The sequence below is a fragment of the Haliotis asinina genome, chromosome 1, assembly GCF_037392515.1.
Source record: "Haliotis asinina isolate JCU_RB_2024 chromosome 1, JCU_Hal_asi_v2, whole genome shotgun sequence".
Taxonomy (NCBI): Eukaryota; Metazoa; Mollusca; class Gastropoda; order Lepetellida; family Haliotidae; genus Haliotis; species Haliotis asinina.
This window is the reverse complement of record NC_090280.1, coordinates 62,215,458-62,229,990: the sequence shown is the minus strand read 5'-3', so window position 1 is coordinate 62,229,990 and position 14,533 is coordinate 62,215,458. Positions and strand designations below refer to the sequence as shown.

The window sequence follows — 14,533 nt, the reverse complement described above, 5'->3', positions numbered from 1 at the left end:
CACTTATGTACACAGTTCTAAATACACAGTCATTATGCTAATTACATCCGGTGTGATTGGACAATCAGCAAGTCTACGACTGCCGCATTGCCTACCGTGGACATATAAAAGGAGTCGTAGGCATACTGTACTTCCGTCAATAACAGAATCACGTGACAAACATCCTATCGCCATACATGTGCAAGTGACCTGACTGTCTTGGCGGTTGTTTTGAAAGTAGTGGGATTTTTGTACGACGTGTTTTCAGCGATCATAGAGAAATGGCGACGATTAAGAAAGCACTGCGAATGTCGATTCGTGGAAAACGGTACAGTGTTCTTGATGGAACTCAAACAGACTATTTCAGTACTCCAAAATACGCAAAGCGACGAAACTCCGACGGTGACTCGCCCAACAGTGATGACCGCGGAGAAGTGAGACTCCCAAGACGGGGATCAAAAGTAACCCAGTCAGTCAGAGATGCAGTTGGGAACATTAGACAGGTAAGACGCAATATTTCTTTCATTACTGTTGACTGCAGATTTCTGAAATGTGTAAACCAGCCCTAACTGACTGCGATCTCCGTTGCTACATTTTCTAGTGTATTTATTCCCTTCTGCTGGCTCAGTTGTTTGGGATTTTTACGAATTTAGACTTGTAATGTTAACTATTCTTCGACTATTGTTATTTTTATATATCACTAGCAATGCACCTTACTTTGAAGATCAGAACTGTGATGGGATAAGTAATTGAGTACAATAAAATCTGCTCCTAAGTGAAAAAATTCAAACATGATCCATACTTTCAAGGAAAGTTTCATGTTTGTGGTGAAACAACTTCACCTTCCTACGTTCATATTGATGTTGTGGGTGTGGCTGAAGCATTAGGTCGGTTTGGAACTAGAAACCAAGTGAACAAATAACAGCTTAAACCAGCTGATACTCTCCTATAGACAGAAGATTTAACTTCCTGTTTTTCAGTTATCACTTCACTTGTGTTATGTGTGATGAATAACATCCACATTTGAATTTGAAACAAATAAATTGTTACAGACTGCCGTTGATATGATTAATTATGAAAACATGGGAAGCTTACAGGCATGACAGGAGCCATTTGACTCTGGTCTTCCTGGCTCACTGTGACTGTAATCAGGGTAACATGACCCTTTAGCATCCTGCCTCTTTATAACACTAACTAGATGTGTTATTGTTTAAGTACTCTTTTACAAACTGGAAAATGACTTGTGGGCTAGAAGTCTGTCTTTTTGAATTTCTAGCATGAAACTCATTTTGATGTTAAGTTTGGGGAAATAACTCACTGAAATAAGACAATAGCGGTATATTGAGGTATACTGGGAGACAGGATGGGCCATTCAGCTTTGCATCCCAACTCATCATAGGTTTAAGGCTGTAACAATGTACTGACATTACATTCCAATTGGCTATTGTCACCAGGGCGCACTTTTCAAACTGCTTTAATAACTTGCATTTCATCCTCTGTATCAGGAGGACATTCTGGTTATCCCACAGGGCTCATGATTGATTGACCCTAATTAAAATAAGACTGTCTCTTGCTAGATTCTAAGGCAAATAAATCTATGACACTGAAATTGAGCACTTTGTATTTTCTGATTTAAAAGCTCATGGACATGTTGTGATATTTTTGAATATGGTATAAGTATTGATGCTATATAAAAAAAATCAGACTACTTTGGTGCTTTTCATTGACAGCATGGAATAGTTATGGAAAATTTTTCATTTATAATATATTTATGTACAGTGGTTTCCACTTTATTGTAAATCTTTGTCAGCTTACAAACAGGTTCACTTGAAAATTTGAATTCAGTATTTGGGCTAGAAGTTATTGTTCATGGATGACTGCACATGTGTTACGATTTCCAAATGTACTTGTTCTCTAGGCAAATGGCATCCTGTGACCCAGTTTCACATTAATCTGAATGAGTCACCATCCTGGGGATATGTTTTACGAATTAGTAACAGCTGCTTTCATACTAGGTCAGGCTGAAATGAGGTAACAGAGTGTTCATGAATAAAACATTATTTACCTGCAATGAAAATTGTGACTTTAGTTTGATATGTTTTTGCTGTTCAAATACATCAGCTGGAATTGATTGAAAATCAGAAAAGAAATGAATTTATATTTGTCATACCAATATCATGTTGTATTTATTGCCTTTTAGAAAAAAAGGTTCGATATAATGTTTGATGTTGAACCAGTGTAGAATCTAGTAGATTTTCTCAAAACCAGTGGAATAAATCAAATAATGTTTTTTCATGGTCAAGTACTATTTGTACTCACTGGAAAGTACATGTTCTATTTGACCACTTTGTGGCATTGTGTATTCAATAACTGGAAAGGTAAATTATTGTTTTTGAATGAAGAACTTTGCAAAAAGATGGTACTTGTTATTTCCATGCCTGGTGCTTATGGTATTAGAGTGTAAAACAAGGGCTTGTGAGTTTTATACAGTGTGGCATATCCATTAAACCTTAGTGCGGTAACCATTGGCCAATCACATAAAAGTGATAGTAGTCCCTTTTAGATGTATTACAAATAGAAACAATGTATGAATGTATCTTGGACTGTTAGGTCAATGATATTGGATGCATCATTAAAATTCTATCTCATCTGACCTCATCACTAATTTAGTGAGATCAGATGATGATGATGATGATGATGATGATGATGATGATGATGTACATTTATTGTGGTCAAGCAAGAACTGGGAATTCACAAGACCAAAGATTGTGAAGACTCACGTAGATGGTGTGTTCCCCTGAAAACAACATGTAAATATTGTTTTGTACACACAAATGAGCCCTTCAACCACCCTCCAAGATTTAATGCATTTGTAAACACTGACTTAATCCAGCTAATTAGGATAAGCCCAAGCACACAGATCAGCTATGAACAAAGAGATAACGATGTGGTCAGGTGGGCTTGTAACAGCATGGCCAGGTGAGAATTGACATGGAAACAGGTGTGAAATGACAATCGCCATGTGATTTTAAGGTTTCCTGAAAAAAATATGCATGTCACAGCTGTGAGAAGCGTACTTTTGAAATGTGATTTCAAGCATTCTTGAGATAAAAGTGCCACTGCTTGGTTGCTGATTTGTTTGGGTAAGAAGAATTATATGTGGCACAGGCTCAACTATATGGCAAATGTAGTTGTGATTGTTATTGCAACTTGTAGTAAGAACAAACAATCAGCAATATAATCATAGGAGCTGCCGTTGGCCTTGCTTCTAGGATGTACTGAATAATGAGCCATGTATGTACAGTAATTTTATCCTTTAAAGAGGCAAGTCTAGATAAGCTGTTCTTTATATTTTTCAGAAATTTTCATTTAAACCACTGATTATTACAATGGAGACTTGTCCAAGTCTAGGCTACTATGAATCCATGATAAAAATGTGATACATGTCACAAATATTTGGCAATGAATGCTAAACATTTGGCAAAAAAAGTCATCTGGCATTTTGACAGTCCTAATTTATCAGGACAATGACCAGTAACCACAATACTGTCAAATTAACTATATAAGAATGATGGCTATCATCCTGGCTTAGATGTATTCTGTCTCATTTTGATGCATGATTTATAAAGGTGTTTTCTTTGCAGAAAGGGCTTTTAGTACTTTTTCAATTATATTTTTATGAAAAGCTATATTCCCATGAGAGTTTTTATTCCCATCTTTGTGTTTATCTCTCTCAAACCTGATCTATTTTAACAGATATCTGCTTTTTTAAATTGATAGGTGTTATTGTGCTTAAAAAAAAAGCTCATGGTCTTATCCTACAATGTACAATGACTGAAAATACCACTTGAAATGTCCACTGGGAAGATCCTCGTAAGAATTGATCTTCATGAACCCATCACTACCAGTGGTCAGTCTCAGTGACTTATTAATGCCTGTCACAGTAAGACAACTTCATCGATCAATGTTCTTAATGTTAATCACTTGATTGTTTAGTTCAGACTCTATCATTTGCCACTGTCATAGTATTTCTGTGTCACTGGCAGATGAAATAACTACCATGGCTTAAGTAAAATCTCTTTCCATGATAATTTTCCCAGTGTGACGGTAAACGAAGAGAGATATTTATTGACGTGCATGATGTCAACAAAAAATGATATTAATTTTTAACAAGCCTTTACTACATGACCTCTTTAAACCAACTCTTCATGAAGTAACCAATTTCAATACCTGGTACTTAAAAGTGATCCATTTCACAATGATTGACAGATTTATGACACAGAGTTATGTAATTACATCCAAGACAATCTAATTGCACAACATGTAGCCAGCAATATTTGCACATGGCTTGAGTCTAAAATTAAATACGCTTTGCACAATAGAAGTCTGGCAACAAATTGGCTCCACTTAAACAGACACACTTATCAATGTCTACTTACATTAAACATATTTGCCCAGCCTTTGAAGTTGGTCTCAATTCTACCATTGTTCATGCCTAACTTTAATTACTAACATTCCCCCCCTACTTCCAGTATAAACACAGATGTAATCCTTAAATTGGCTATTCGTCCATACATCATGCTAAACAGATACACACTATTCAGAGCAACACATGGTCTGTCTGTCTGGCCTGTCTGTGGACAGGTCCACCCAGATGGATTGTTGACCCCACTGTGTGACTGGAGATTACACTGTCCACACTGCCCTAGGATAGGTCATCCTTTGTCTAAGAAGGCCATACTGGCCCTTTTATCAGAGTCCTTGTCTTGGTGCCCTGGGGCTATCTCTTTCCCTCCACCAACTCCACACCCCCCTGGGAGCTGTTTAAGTTGTAATGAGTGCTTGAGATGGGTTGCATCAGAAGGTGTTAAATTTTTGATGCACTGGCCATGTGGTTGTCCTGTGAAGAAAGGGCAGGGGTTTATCAGGTGTTTCAGACTGAGCATTCTTGTCAGGCCAGCTTGGGAATGTAATTCTCAAATCTTAATAAAGATTCTTTAACATTTGTCTATAGTGCATAGACCTGTCTCTTGTTTATATATACCTGTATGTCAGATCTGAAAAACTAAAGTACACTTTTCGTATATATTTTTTCATCTTTGGCAGTACATAAAACTGATTCTCATGTTCCTGTGAGTAAATATTTAAATACATTAGAGTCATATCTCGTCATATCCATCAAAAGTTTCAAGGGTCAAAATTAACGGGTTCTAAGCAGCTAAATGCGTTTACAAATTCATAATAGCATTCAAAACTGTTTGTGTAAAGCAGTCCTGTTCAAAATTAGAATTTTGTGGAACTTGAGTTTAAAGGTGTTTTACCGTTTCTTTTAATGTGGTAATGTAAAACTATGCAGGAAATTCTCTTTGTTAGGCGTTCACTTGTCATATCAGTGAAATACAAGTCACCCCTTCAAGCCCCCCTTAAATGCCATCACATTTATAACTAGCATAAAGATGAGTTGGTAGATTCTTGATCATAATTTGTGAAGTTTTACTGACACTTGTGGCAGGCTTAGGAGCTATTATTGTTGGCCATGCAGATGGTTTAGATAAATCCTCAGGGGGGTAACCTGATATGTGAAGAGGGTTATGCTGACAGTGATCAGAGGCCACTTGATGCATCAGTGTCAATCATTTCACATCAAGTCAACATGCCAGGGATTTATTCAGGATTTTCATCCAAGTACCACCAGAATCCACCTTTAAGGCAAAATGGTCATATTTTTTTTTAATCATTATTTTCGTAAATTCCCATGAATTATCATGATTATAGTAGTGTTAAACTATTATTAAAGTTTTATCAGCTGTAAAATAAAGTGCCTTTTTCCAAACTCAAACGTGCTCATTAAAAGCGGAAATTATCCTTGTATTGTGTCCCAGTGTGTGTTTTCAGATGCTTAAAACATTCCTTTTATGTTTCCAACTATAAAACATCGAATTTATAAAACGCTCATTTATAAAATGAACAATGTCCATCTGAGGCAACATCCCTCATTATAGAGAAAGAGCAGCAATCCGAAAATGTGTGATGTCCAAAAATATGAAATATAGTTCCGATTCAAGAATTTTTCCAACATCTTGTACATCTTGGTCCTGGGGCCCAATTCACAAATCTTTAGCGCTACAGCATTCATAAGCATATGATAAAGTATAAAGTTATGACAAGTTGTTATGATTCAAACGCGTTGTAGATCAGGACTGCTCTGTATGAAGCATGTCTATCTCTGATTCGGTTAGTGGGTTTTAGTTTTAGTTTAGCAATATTCTAGCAATATCATGCTGGGAACACCAGAAATGGACTTCACACATTATACCTATGTTGGGAATCAAACCTGATTATTTGACGAGCAAACACTTTAACCACTAGGCTACCCCACCACCACTCACTCGGTCAGATTCTGACTTCTGTTTCCCCGTTACTCCATTTAGTTAAATGTAGTTGCATGGTTTTGTGTTTTGAGAAACTACACGTTTTTTATTCTAAAGGTGCCCACTGTAATGATCCATTAAATCTTTCACAGAAATTCCGCATGTCGACCCGCAGGAAGATGAGACTGAAGGAGAAGAAAGGTCTGTCACCCCGGACACCCACCCGAGCTGGGAAGAGAACCGTTGGAAAGACCCCTCCATACCGAAACACCAAGATCTACTCCCCCTTCTACATAGAGACCCCTAAGGAGCTTGTGAAGGCACCCAGAAATGGACCCCGTATGGGCAAAGGGTAGGCCTTGTTTCAATTATCACAGGCCGTGCTTGTGATTAGACTGGATTGGGGGTATCTGGGCAGGAACTTGGGACATTTGATGGCAGAAATGGAGTGCAGTTGTTCATAATATCAATTACGGTGTTCACGATATTGCCAAAATCTGGGTGTTTCATGCACATAAATCTACATTTTACGCATGAAATTCTCTACCTGCATATTGTGTTCTGGAATCAAATAACCATAAAACCGAGGAAACAACAAAATAAAAAAAGTTTCTCTCAGCAAACTTGACTTGCAAATGATGATGCAAGCAAATGACATCTAGAATTCAAAGCTTAATGGGAGGCCTTGGTCGTGGAGACCTCACCACTCTCAGCCTGGAGCACAATATTCTTGGTGCTATGCGTTTTAGGAAGGCAAAGCTTAATTTCTTATGGCAAACACTGAATCACTGAATTTCTCAGAAAGAATTATTTATATTTAGCTCTCACATGAATGGAATATTTCTTAGTTTGCCATTGTACAACAAACACACACCCTTCAAGTATGGAGTTGTCATTAGATTATTGAAGTGATGGCAATTTTAAAAAAATACTTTCATACGCATTAACACACTGGCAACCATGGTGACTTTTAGAGGTCTTTGTGGAACTGGACGAGACATTCTAGACAACTCCTCTCGGTAATCTCAATTTGTCACTTTGTGCCCAAGATATTCTGAGCATGTAGTAAAATATTGGTACTAGCTCTGTCGTGATCAGAATTTTTGTACTAAGTGCAGTCTTTGAGTTTAACGACTAGGCCAAAGTCTGGAGCCAAGTGACTTTCTGTTTGGTCTTATAAGAGAAACTAAGAATAGTCCACATGATGCCAATAAAAGCAAAAGGCATGGATCAGTGTCTTCTGGTTTGTGGTGCACAGATGCTCAAATTCAACCATGTATTGGAAAGACACCAGGATACCAATCCACAAAACCTGTATAGTGCCATGTCATTCATAAGCCATTGATAAACTATACCATTATGAAAGGTCATAATGATACGATCACTTTGTGGATTGGGACCCAGATGGTTCAAATTGCAGGGGAAAACTTGAGGATCCTAGAGTAAGTTTTCATGAGATGTGTATGTCTGTGAATCAGTGAGACGTATGTTGTGTTGCAGACAGATGGTGGAGACTCCGACTCGCCTGAGGCGGGAGGTGGAGGCGCTGACAGCCAACATGCAGGCTCTAGCTGCTCTCACACCCACCACACTCCGAGACCGAGCAAAAACCAGGTAACACGCCATTCAGGATCTCAGATCACAAGAAGTTTCATTATTGCATTGACCAAATGTAAAGACAGACCATATCATGGCCCATTTGTGAGTGCCCTCGTAGTTTGGATTACCACTGTTCCAAATCAGCTACCATGGTTACACAATCCCCTTGGATTTTTGGACTTGTGACATTTGTATACAATTTTTAAAATGAAGGAAATTTATGCTTTGGGCTAGGCATGGTCACTAGTTGATTACCAGGACATGTGAAGGTCCAGGGTAGAATAGGCCTTCAGCAACCCTGGCTTGCCATAAGAGGCAACTAACAGGATCAGGTGGTCAGGCTCACTGACTTGGTTGTGAGTTCCCACTTGTGAAGATCGACGCTCATGTTGTTGATCACTGGATTGTTTGGTCCAAACTCGATCGTTTACATACCGCCGTCATATAGCTGGAATATTGCCAAGTGTGATGTACAACTAAACTCACTCACTGTTAATTCCCAGAGACTAGTAAGAGTCTGGCTTAGTAGTTTTTCGATCCACAAGTCAAGTTAATTTGTTTGCATAGCTGGTCTAAAATGAGCTAGAAATGAATCCCATAATGCTTTTTTAGAGCAAGTTGTCAGGCTCGCTGACTTGGTTGACTCATTTCATCATATCCCAATTGAATGTTAGATCCATTCTCATGCTGTTGACTGGATTGTCTGGTCTGGAATTGATTAAATACAGATTGCTGCCATATAGCTGGAATACTGATGAGTGCAGTGTTAACAACCAACCATGATGGTTTTGTTCAATTCTTTTTAGGAGTCTGAAGATGGGGATGAAATACTACACCTCGCATTGTAGATCGGTCATTCATTTAACCACTTGTATTTTCCAGGCGACCAGCCTCACCCATCACAAATGGCAGCCTGAAAGTTCGAACTCAAGCACGGAGAAGAATCGAGACTACCGTGTACTAAAGTGCTAAACCTTGTGCTGTTGTAGTGTTGTGATGTGTCATGACCCCTTTGCTATGACGATGCATCATAGAAAATCAGTATTCATGATATTACCCATGTCTGTAGACAAGTCACGCTGTGTCTCTTCAGTTTGACACATTGTACACTAGTTGTGTATCTATAGTACCTGTGATCTGTTTGTTTCATTCACACACATTCATTTACTTTCTAAATGGCATTTGAAATACTTAAGTTTTACTGCTTTAGCTATGATTTTATTTCATCTTCACTAAGGGTTTTTAAAATTTGCTGTTATTAAGCATTTTGTTAACGTTGTGATATTATATTTTTCACCATTTGCTAACGCCTCTGACGATTGAAATATTTTATTTCATAATTTTTTAAACTTTTTCTGTTATTGCTGATAAGAAGAAAGTGACAGTGTTGGTATGCATTTTCTTTTCGTAGTCATTATCTGAACATATACTACTCAAATGAAAGATTAACTTAATATGAAAGAATAAGGTGTTCTTTAACATTGGTAGAATAATGGATTAAGCTTTCTAATTACATATAAATATATCCATATATCACTGATATAAGCAAGTATCTATGGAAAAGTGTATATCAGTAATGCCTGGCGAGAATGTTGATGAATATCGAAATGGTAGACATGTCAGTATCTCATTTTTACAGGGATAGATATCAAATTTTTTTTTCAACTTAGGACGGTAAACATAAAGAAAATGTGTCAAATCTTTTTTAAATTCTATCAGTTGTTTTGACACTTGACTTAACCGTCTTCAGTTTATGCCATTAGAGACCAGGTTTAGTAAATGTCTTTCAGTCAGTTAAGCTTTGCTAATAGAAGTCAGTCCGTTTATACTAAGATTTGCTGAAGCAATGTCTAGAGACAGAATCTGGGTAGGCGACTACAATGATTTTGGCACAGACTAGTGTTGGCAGATTTGCTCAGATTAACGTTAATTTCTGTTTCTGGTTTGACAACATCAAATGTGTATTCACTTAACCTTAGTTGTCAGGTTCCTAAGGCATACAATTGCTCATTGTATCTATTCCACGAAGGTTAAGCCCAGTCTGCCTTACATTCATTCCAGTTTACATGTAGGACTAACATGCTCACAGATTCGAGGAGTGGCTTCTTGGAACACTAAAAGTATTACGATGAACAGGCTGACATGAAAGAAGGGATCCATTCGTGTTGCTCAGTAGATTAGAGGAAAAATGTCAAATGTCAATTCGGTGTTGAAATGATATATTTATGGTTAGAAGCTAGCTCAAATAACCCTGGCTTTGTATATTATTTTACCCATATTCTTAGATAACATTTCTTCATTGATCATCATCGTTCATCTTCGCTTGTAGATTTCACAGAATGTGGCCACTGTGCTTCCAGAATTTGTTTTAAGCTACACATTTACAATATCTCTCTCTAATATTTTCCCCTATTAAAAAGGGAAGATTTGTCACTCTTTTCCACTCTCACCTGCATAATAAGTTAAGTATGAGGACTGAGTGAAAGTCAAAACTTTATCTTTAGCAGATTGCTTCAAGCAAGATCCTCTGTATTCCCCTATATATTTGAATCGTTTTGGGGTAAAGTTGTAATTTTGTATGATAAATAGTGAAGGTCCAGGGGTACTTTTCATTGTCATTGTGGTAAAGGTAACTATTGAGTCTCCATATTCAAATATTTTAGGAAACAAGGACCACCACACCCCTTAAATTCTGGACATTGTCTTATGTACAAAGTTAGGCACCGTTCTCATTGTGAATGTGAAAGTGCATTGTATGCACAGTGTATCTATCTGTAACCTATCTATTGCACAAGTTGCTGCCATGTGTATACTTACAGATGTATTCAGCATTGATGTATATATTTCATATGTGCTGCTTTAGTGCTAGTCCCACAGGGACATCCTGTACCTTAGACCATCCTCACCAGTCAAGGGTCATCACTAGGGGTTAGGTAGTAGATACCTGCATGTTGTCCTTAACAGTGGTCTTTCTTGAATTATTCATGAGTTCCCTCCATGGTGACACCCTGTGTATACTTTGTGTCAAATGGAAGGTATTTCTGAAGTTTCAGCAGTCAAACCTGATTTATCTGGAATGATTTGTATCTGGAACTGGTAATGAATGAACAGATATGAATCTGGATTATTGCATTTACTTGTCATCAAGATGACTGTCACAAGAAAATTAGCTGTTCTCAACTCTCAATAAACAGTTGCATTTCGGCACAATATTTGGTCAATATATAAGTGATCAATCACTGTGTTAGCCGATCGACCAAATATTTCGAGAAAGTCATTGGTGTCATCTGGTTCAAGATAAGGATGTTTGACTGTAGTCCAGTATCATACAGCTCTCAAGGTGGCTTTACCCAACAAACTCATGTCATAAGTTTTGTGTGTGTGAACTCTGCAAGAACAATTTGACGTTTGACAGAAAAGGAATCAGTTTTTATACTAATTTTTTTTACCTACATTTTAGTGTTCTACTTGTTGAATTGTGACGTCTGAATGGTTGTCAGACTCCACGGTCTCCTAACAACCAGTCAGATGATAGACGTAACATGAGAACAACAGGCATCTGCTATAAAATTGGTTAAATTTGTGTGTAAAAACACAAGTTGGAGTTGGCCACCCTGTGTTTGCACACTTGGATTACCCCTGGGAAGCCACCCTCAGAGGACATCCTTTATGCTAGACCACCAATAGCATTTGTTTATAACACTTCACTGAGCATGAAATGCTTTATCATGGAACAAACATACTTGGTTCTATGTCTAAGATTTAGCAGCAATATATATATATTGCTGCTAAATCTCTGTGTGTTTGTGTGTGTGTGTATACATGCATAGACAACCCAGTAGGCATCAGGCAACTTGGTACTTTTCATATTATACATGGCTTCCAGAAATGTTTTTAGGGTATCCTAGCCTTGTGGAGCACAGTTCCATGGGTAATAGCGATGAAGAATTGATCCTACCTTATTCCCTTGACTGGCGAGGATGGTAAAGTTTCACCATCACCATCATCTGTACAGCTTGCATTTCTTCGTCTGTTCTCATCGTCTTGTCCGTATCTCTTCACTGTCATACAGTTGTTCAGTTTTATGTGAAACAGATGAGTTAGCACCATTAGTATTTGACACAGCGGATTCTGTAAGCTTTTAGTCTGAAGCAGAGGAACCTGTTACAGTTCTACATAATCATCACTTAACATGTTGCCTGCCTATCACAAGTACATCGACCAGAATTGACGTTACGAGTGTACTGGTGATAGGCAGTCAGCAATGTCTCTCTTGAATGGACATTGGGGTCCTTACATATATATATGTATAAAAATGATAAATACTTCACAGGGGCTTGTATCAAAAGTGTATTAAACCTGCCTGCATGACAGCAGTATTAACTAGCCTTTATATTTTCATTGTGTTTATGAAGTACTTTTATGAAGCACCTTATTATACATCACAGAAGGCGTTTTAGTTTTTATTGAGAAGAGTTTTAATAATTGGTTATAAAATTTTGTTTTCTATCCAATTTGTTAAACTGCACCTTCTCCTGACATTAGTTGACAAGACAAAAATGTTCTTGTCATGTTAGTGTCACATTATTAATATGTCATCTAAGGAATATTGTAATGACCCTCGAGTCAAATATCCATGGCGTGAAATCTCAAATATTGTCGTTTACAAATGTTTGGAATTTCAATCTTTTTTCCATTTTAGACCAGTACATTATGTTATTATAGTTGATTGAGAACCAGGAAGTCCCTGGGTATTCTGATAATGCATTTTTAAAATGTAAGCATCTTATCAAAAATTATAGACAAATTATATGTCACTATAACTTTAAGTGATAAAAATCACTCTGCCCTATTAATTCTGCTTGCAGAAACAGGATGTGAATCACTTCCAACATACATAACATGTTCAAGACAACTGTCAGTATTATGACAATAATGTGTAAAGGAACAAGTGTATTGCTGTTTCTTCATCTTATCTCTGCTGTCAACTCTCCTGTAAATCCTATTGTTTCTGATCTGTTATAGTAATGTCACTCATAGCTTAATAGGCAATAAAGCCATTTTGTTTACATACATCTGATTTTTTTGTTTTCTCAGAGTGAGTGGGTTTAGTTTAATGCCAGTGTTCTGGTTGTATCATGACGGGGGACACCAGAAATGGGCCTCTTACTTTCTTGCCATGTGGGGAATATGAACCCAGTCTTCAGAGAGAAGATTTTGCAGCCCCATATCATGATAACACTATCAAATGTTCAGTATTCCAGCAATATTACTTTGAGGGACACCAGAAATGGGCTTCACACATTGTACCCATGTTGGGAATAGAACCTGGGTCTTCAGAATGGTAAGCAAACACTGTAACCACTACCCCACTGCCTCTGGTTTTGCTATTGGCTGAATCACCAGTGAACCTGTATAAGTGGGAGTGTGGACACCAAAAGGATTACTTTCAGCATACTCCAAACTGAAACAGCTACATGTTATTATTGAGATTAAACTTTCTCAGTAAAACACAGAGAGTCCCATCCAGGATTCTAACCCATACCCTCAAAATAAGGCACGTAACTGCTACAAACACAGCAATTTAACCACCGTAGCCATAAACACCCAACACAGAAGTCTGACAACTGGTAATCAAGGCTATACATTGGTGTACCCCTTTGACAAGTGTAAACTGACAGCTCCCACAGTAGAAGATATGGGTGCACAATGCCATACACTGGTGTACCCCTTTGACAAGTGTAAACTGACAGCTCCCACAGTAGAAGATATAGGTGCACAATGCCATACACTGGTGTACCCCTTTGACAAGTGTAAACTGACAGCTCCCACAGTAGAAGATATAGGTGCACAATGCCATACACTGGTGTACCCCTTTGACAAGTGTAAACTGACAGCTCCCACAGTAGAAGATATAGGTGCACAATGCCATACATTGGTGTACCCCTTAGACAAGTGTAAACTGACAGCTCCCACAGTAGAAGATATAGGTGCACAATGCCATACATTGGTGTACCCCTTTGACAAGTGTAAACTGACAGCTCCCACAGTTGAAATTATGGAAATTATGGATGCACAATGCCATACACTGGTGTACCCCTTTGACAAGTGTAAACTGACAGCTCCCACAGTAGAAGATATGGGTGCACAATACCATACACTGGTGTACCCCTTTGACAAGTGTAAACTGACAGCTCCCACTGTAGAAGATGTGGATGCACAATGCCAGACATTGGTGTACCCCTTTGACAAGTGTAAACTAACAGCTCCAACAGTAGAAGATATGGGTGCACAATGCCATACATTGGTGTACCCCTTTGACAAGTGTAAACTGACAGCTCCAACAGTAGAAGATATGGATGCACAATGCCATACATTGGTGTACCCCTTTGACAAGTGTAAACTGACAGCTCCCACAGTAGAAGATATGGGTGCACAATGCCATACATTGGTGTACCCCTTTGACAATTGTAAACTAACAGCTCCCACAGTTGAAATTATGGATGCACAATGCCATTTAGAACGTGATCAATTGTTACATGTTTTATTTAAGACTGGGGATTCCAACTATACTAAACAGCAAA

The 14,533-nt window shown here is 38.0% G+C and overlaps 1 protein-coding gene across 1 annotated transcript; it reads left to right on the top strand.

The window, feature by feature from the left end:
- Nucleotides 1–175: 175 nt before the first annotated feature.
- Nucleotides 176–13,020, top strand: LOC137295752 (uncharacterized). The gene is made up of 4 exons (XM_067827289.1): nt 176–482; nt 6,503–6,702; nt 7,851–7,964; nt 8,832–13,020. The coding sequence occupies exons 1-4, from the start codon at nt 261–263 to the stop codon at nt 8,911–8,913; spliced, it is 618 nt and encodes a 205-aa protein (XP_067683390.1). The 5' UTR covers nt 176–260; the 3' UTR covers nt 8,914–13,020.
- Nucleotides 13,021–14,533: the final 1,513 nt, after the last annotated feature.

Excerpts from the sequence above, each read along its gene's own strand:
- LOC137295752 (XM_067827289.1), top strand. The coding sequence starts at position 261 with ATGGCGACGATTAAGAAAGCACTGCGAATGTCGATTCGTGGAAAACGG. Across the intron at positions 483-6,502 it reads CAGTTGGGAACATTAGACAG|AAATTCCGCATGTCGACCCG; the intron begins GTAAGACGCAAT and ends AATCTTTCACAG. Across the intron at positions 6,703-7,850 it reads GGACCCCGTATGGGCAAAGG|ACAGATGGTGGAGACTCCGA; the intron begins GTAGGCCTTGTT and ends GTTGTGTTGCAG.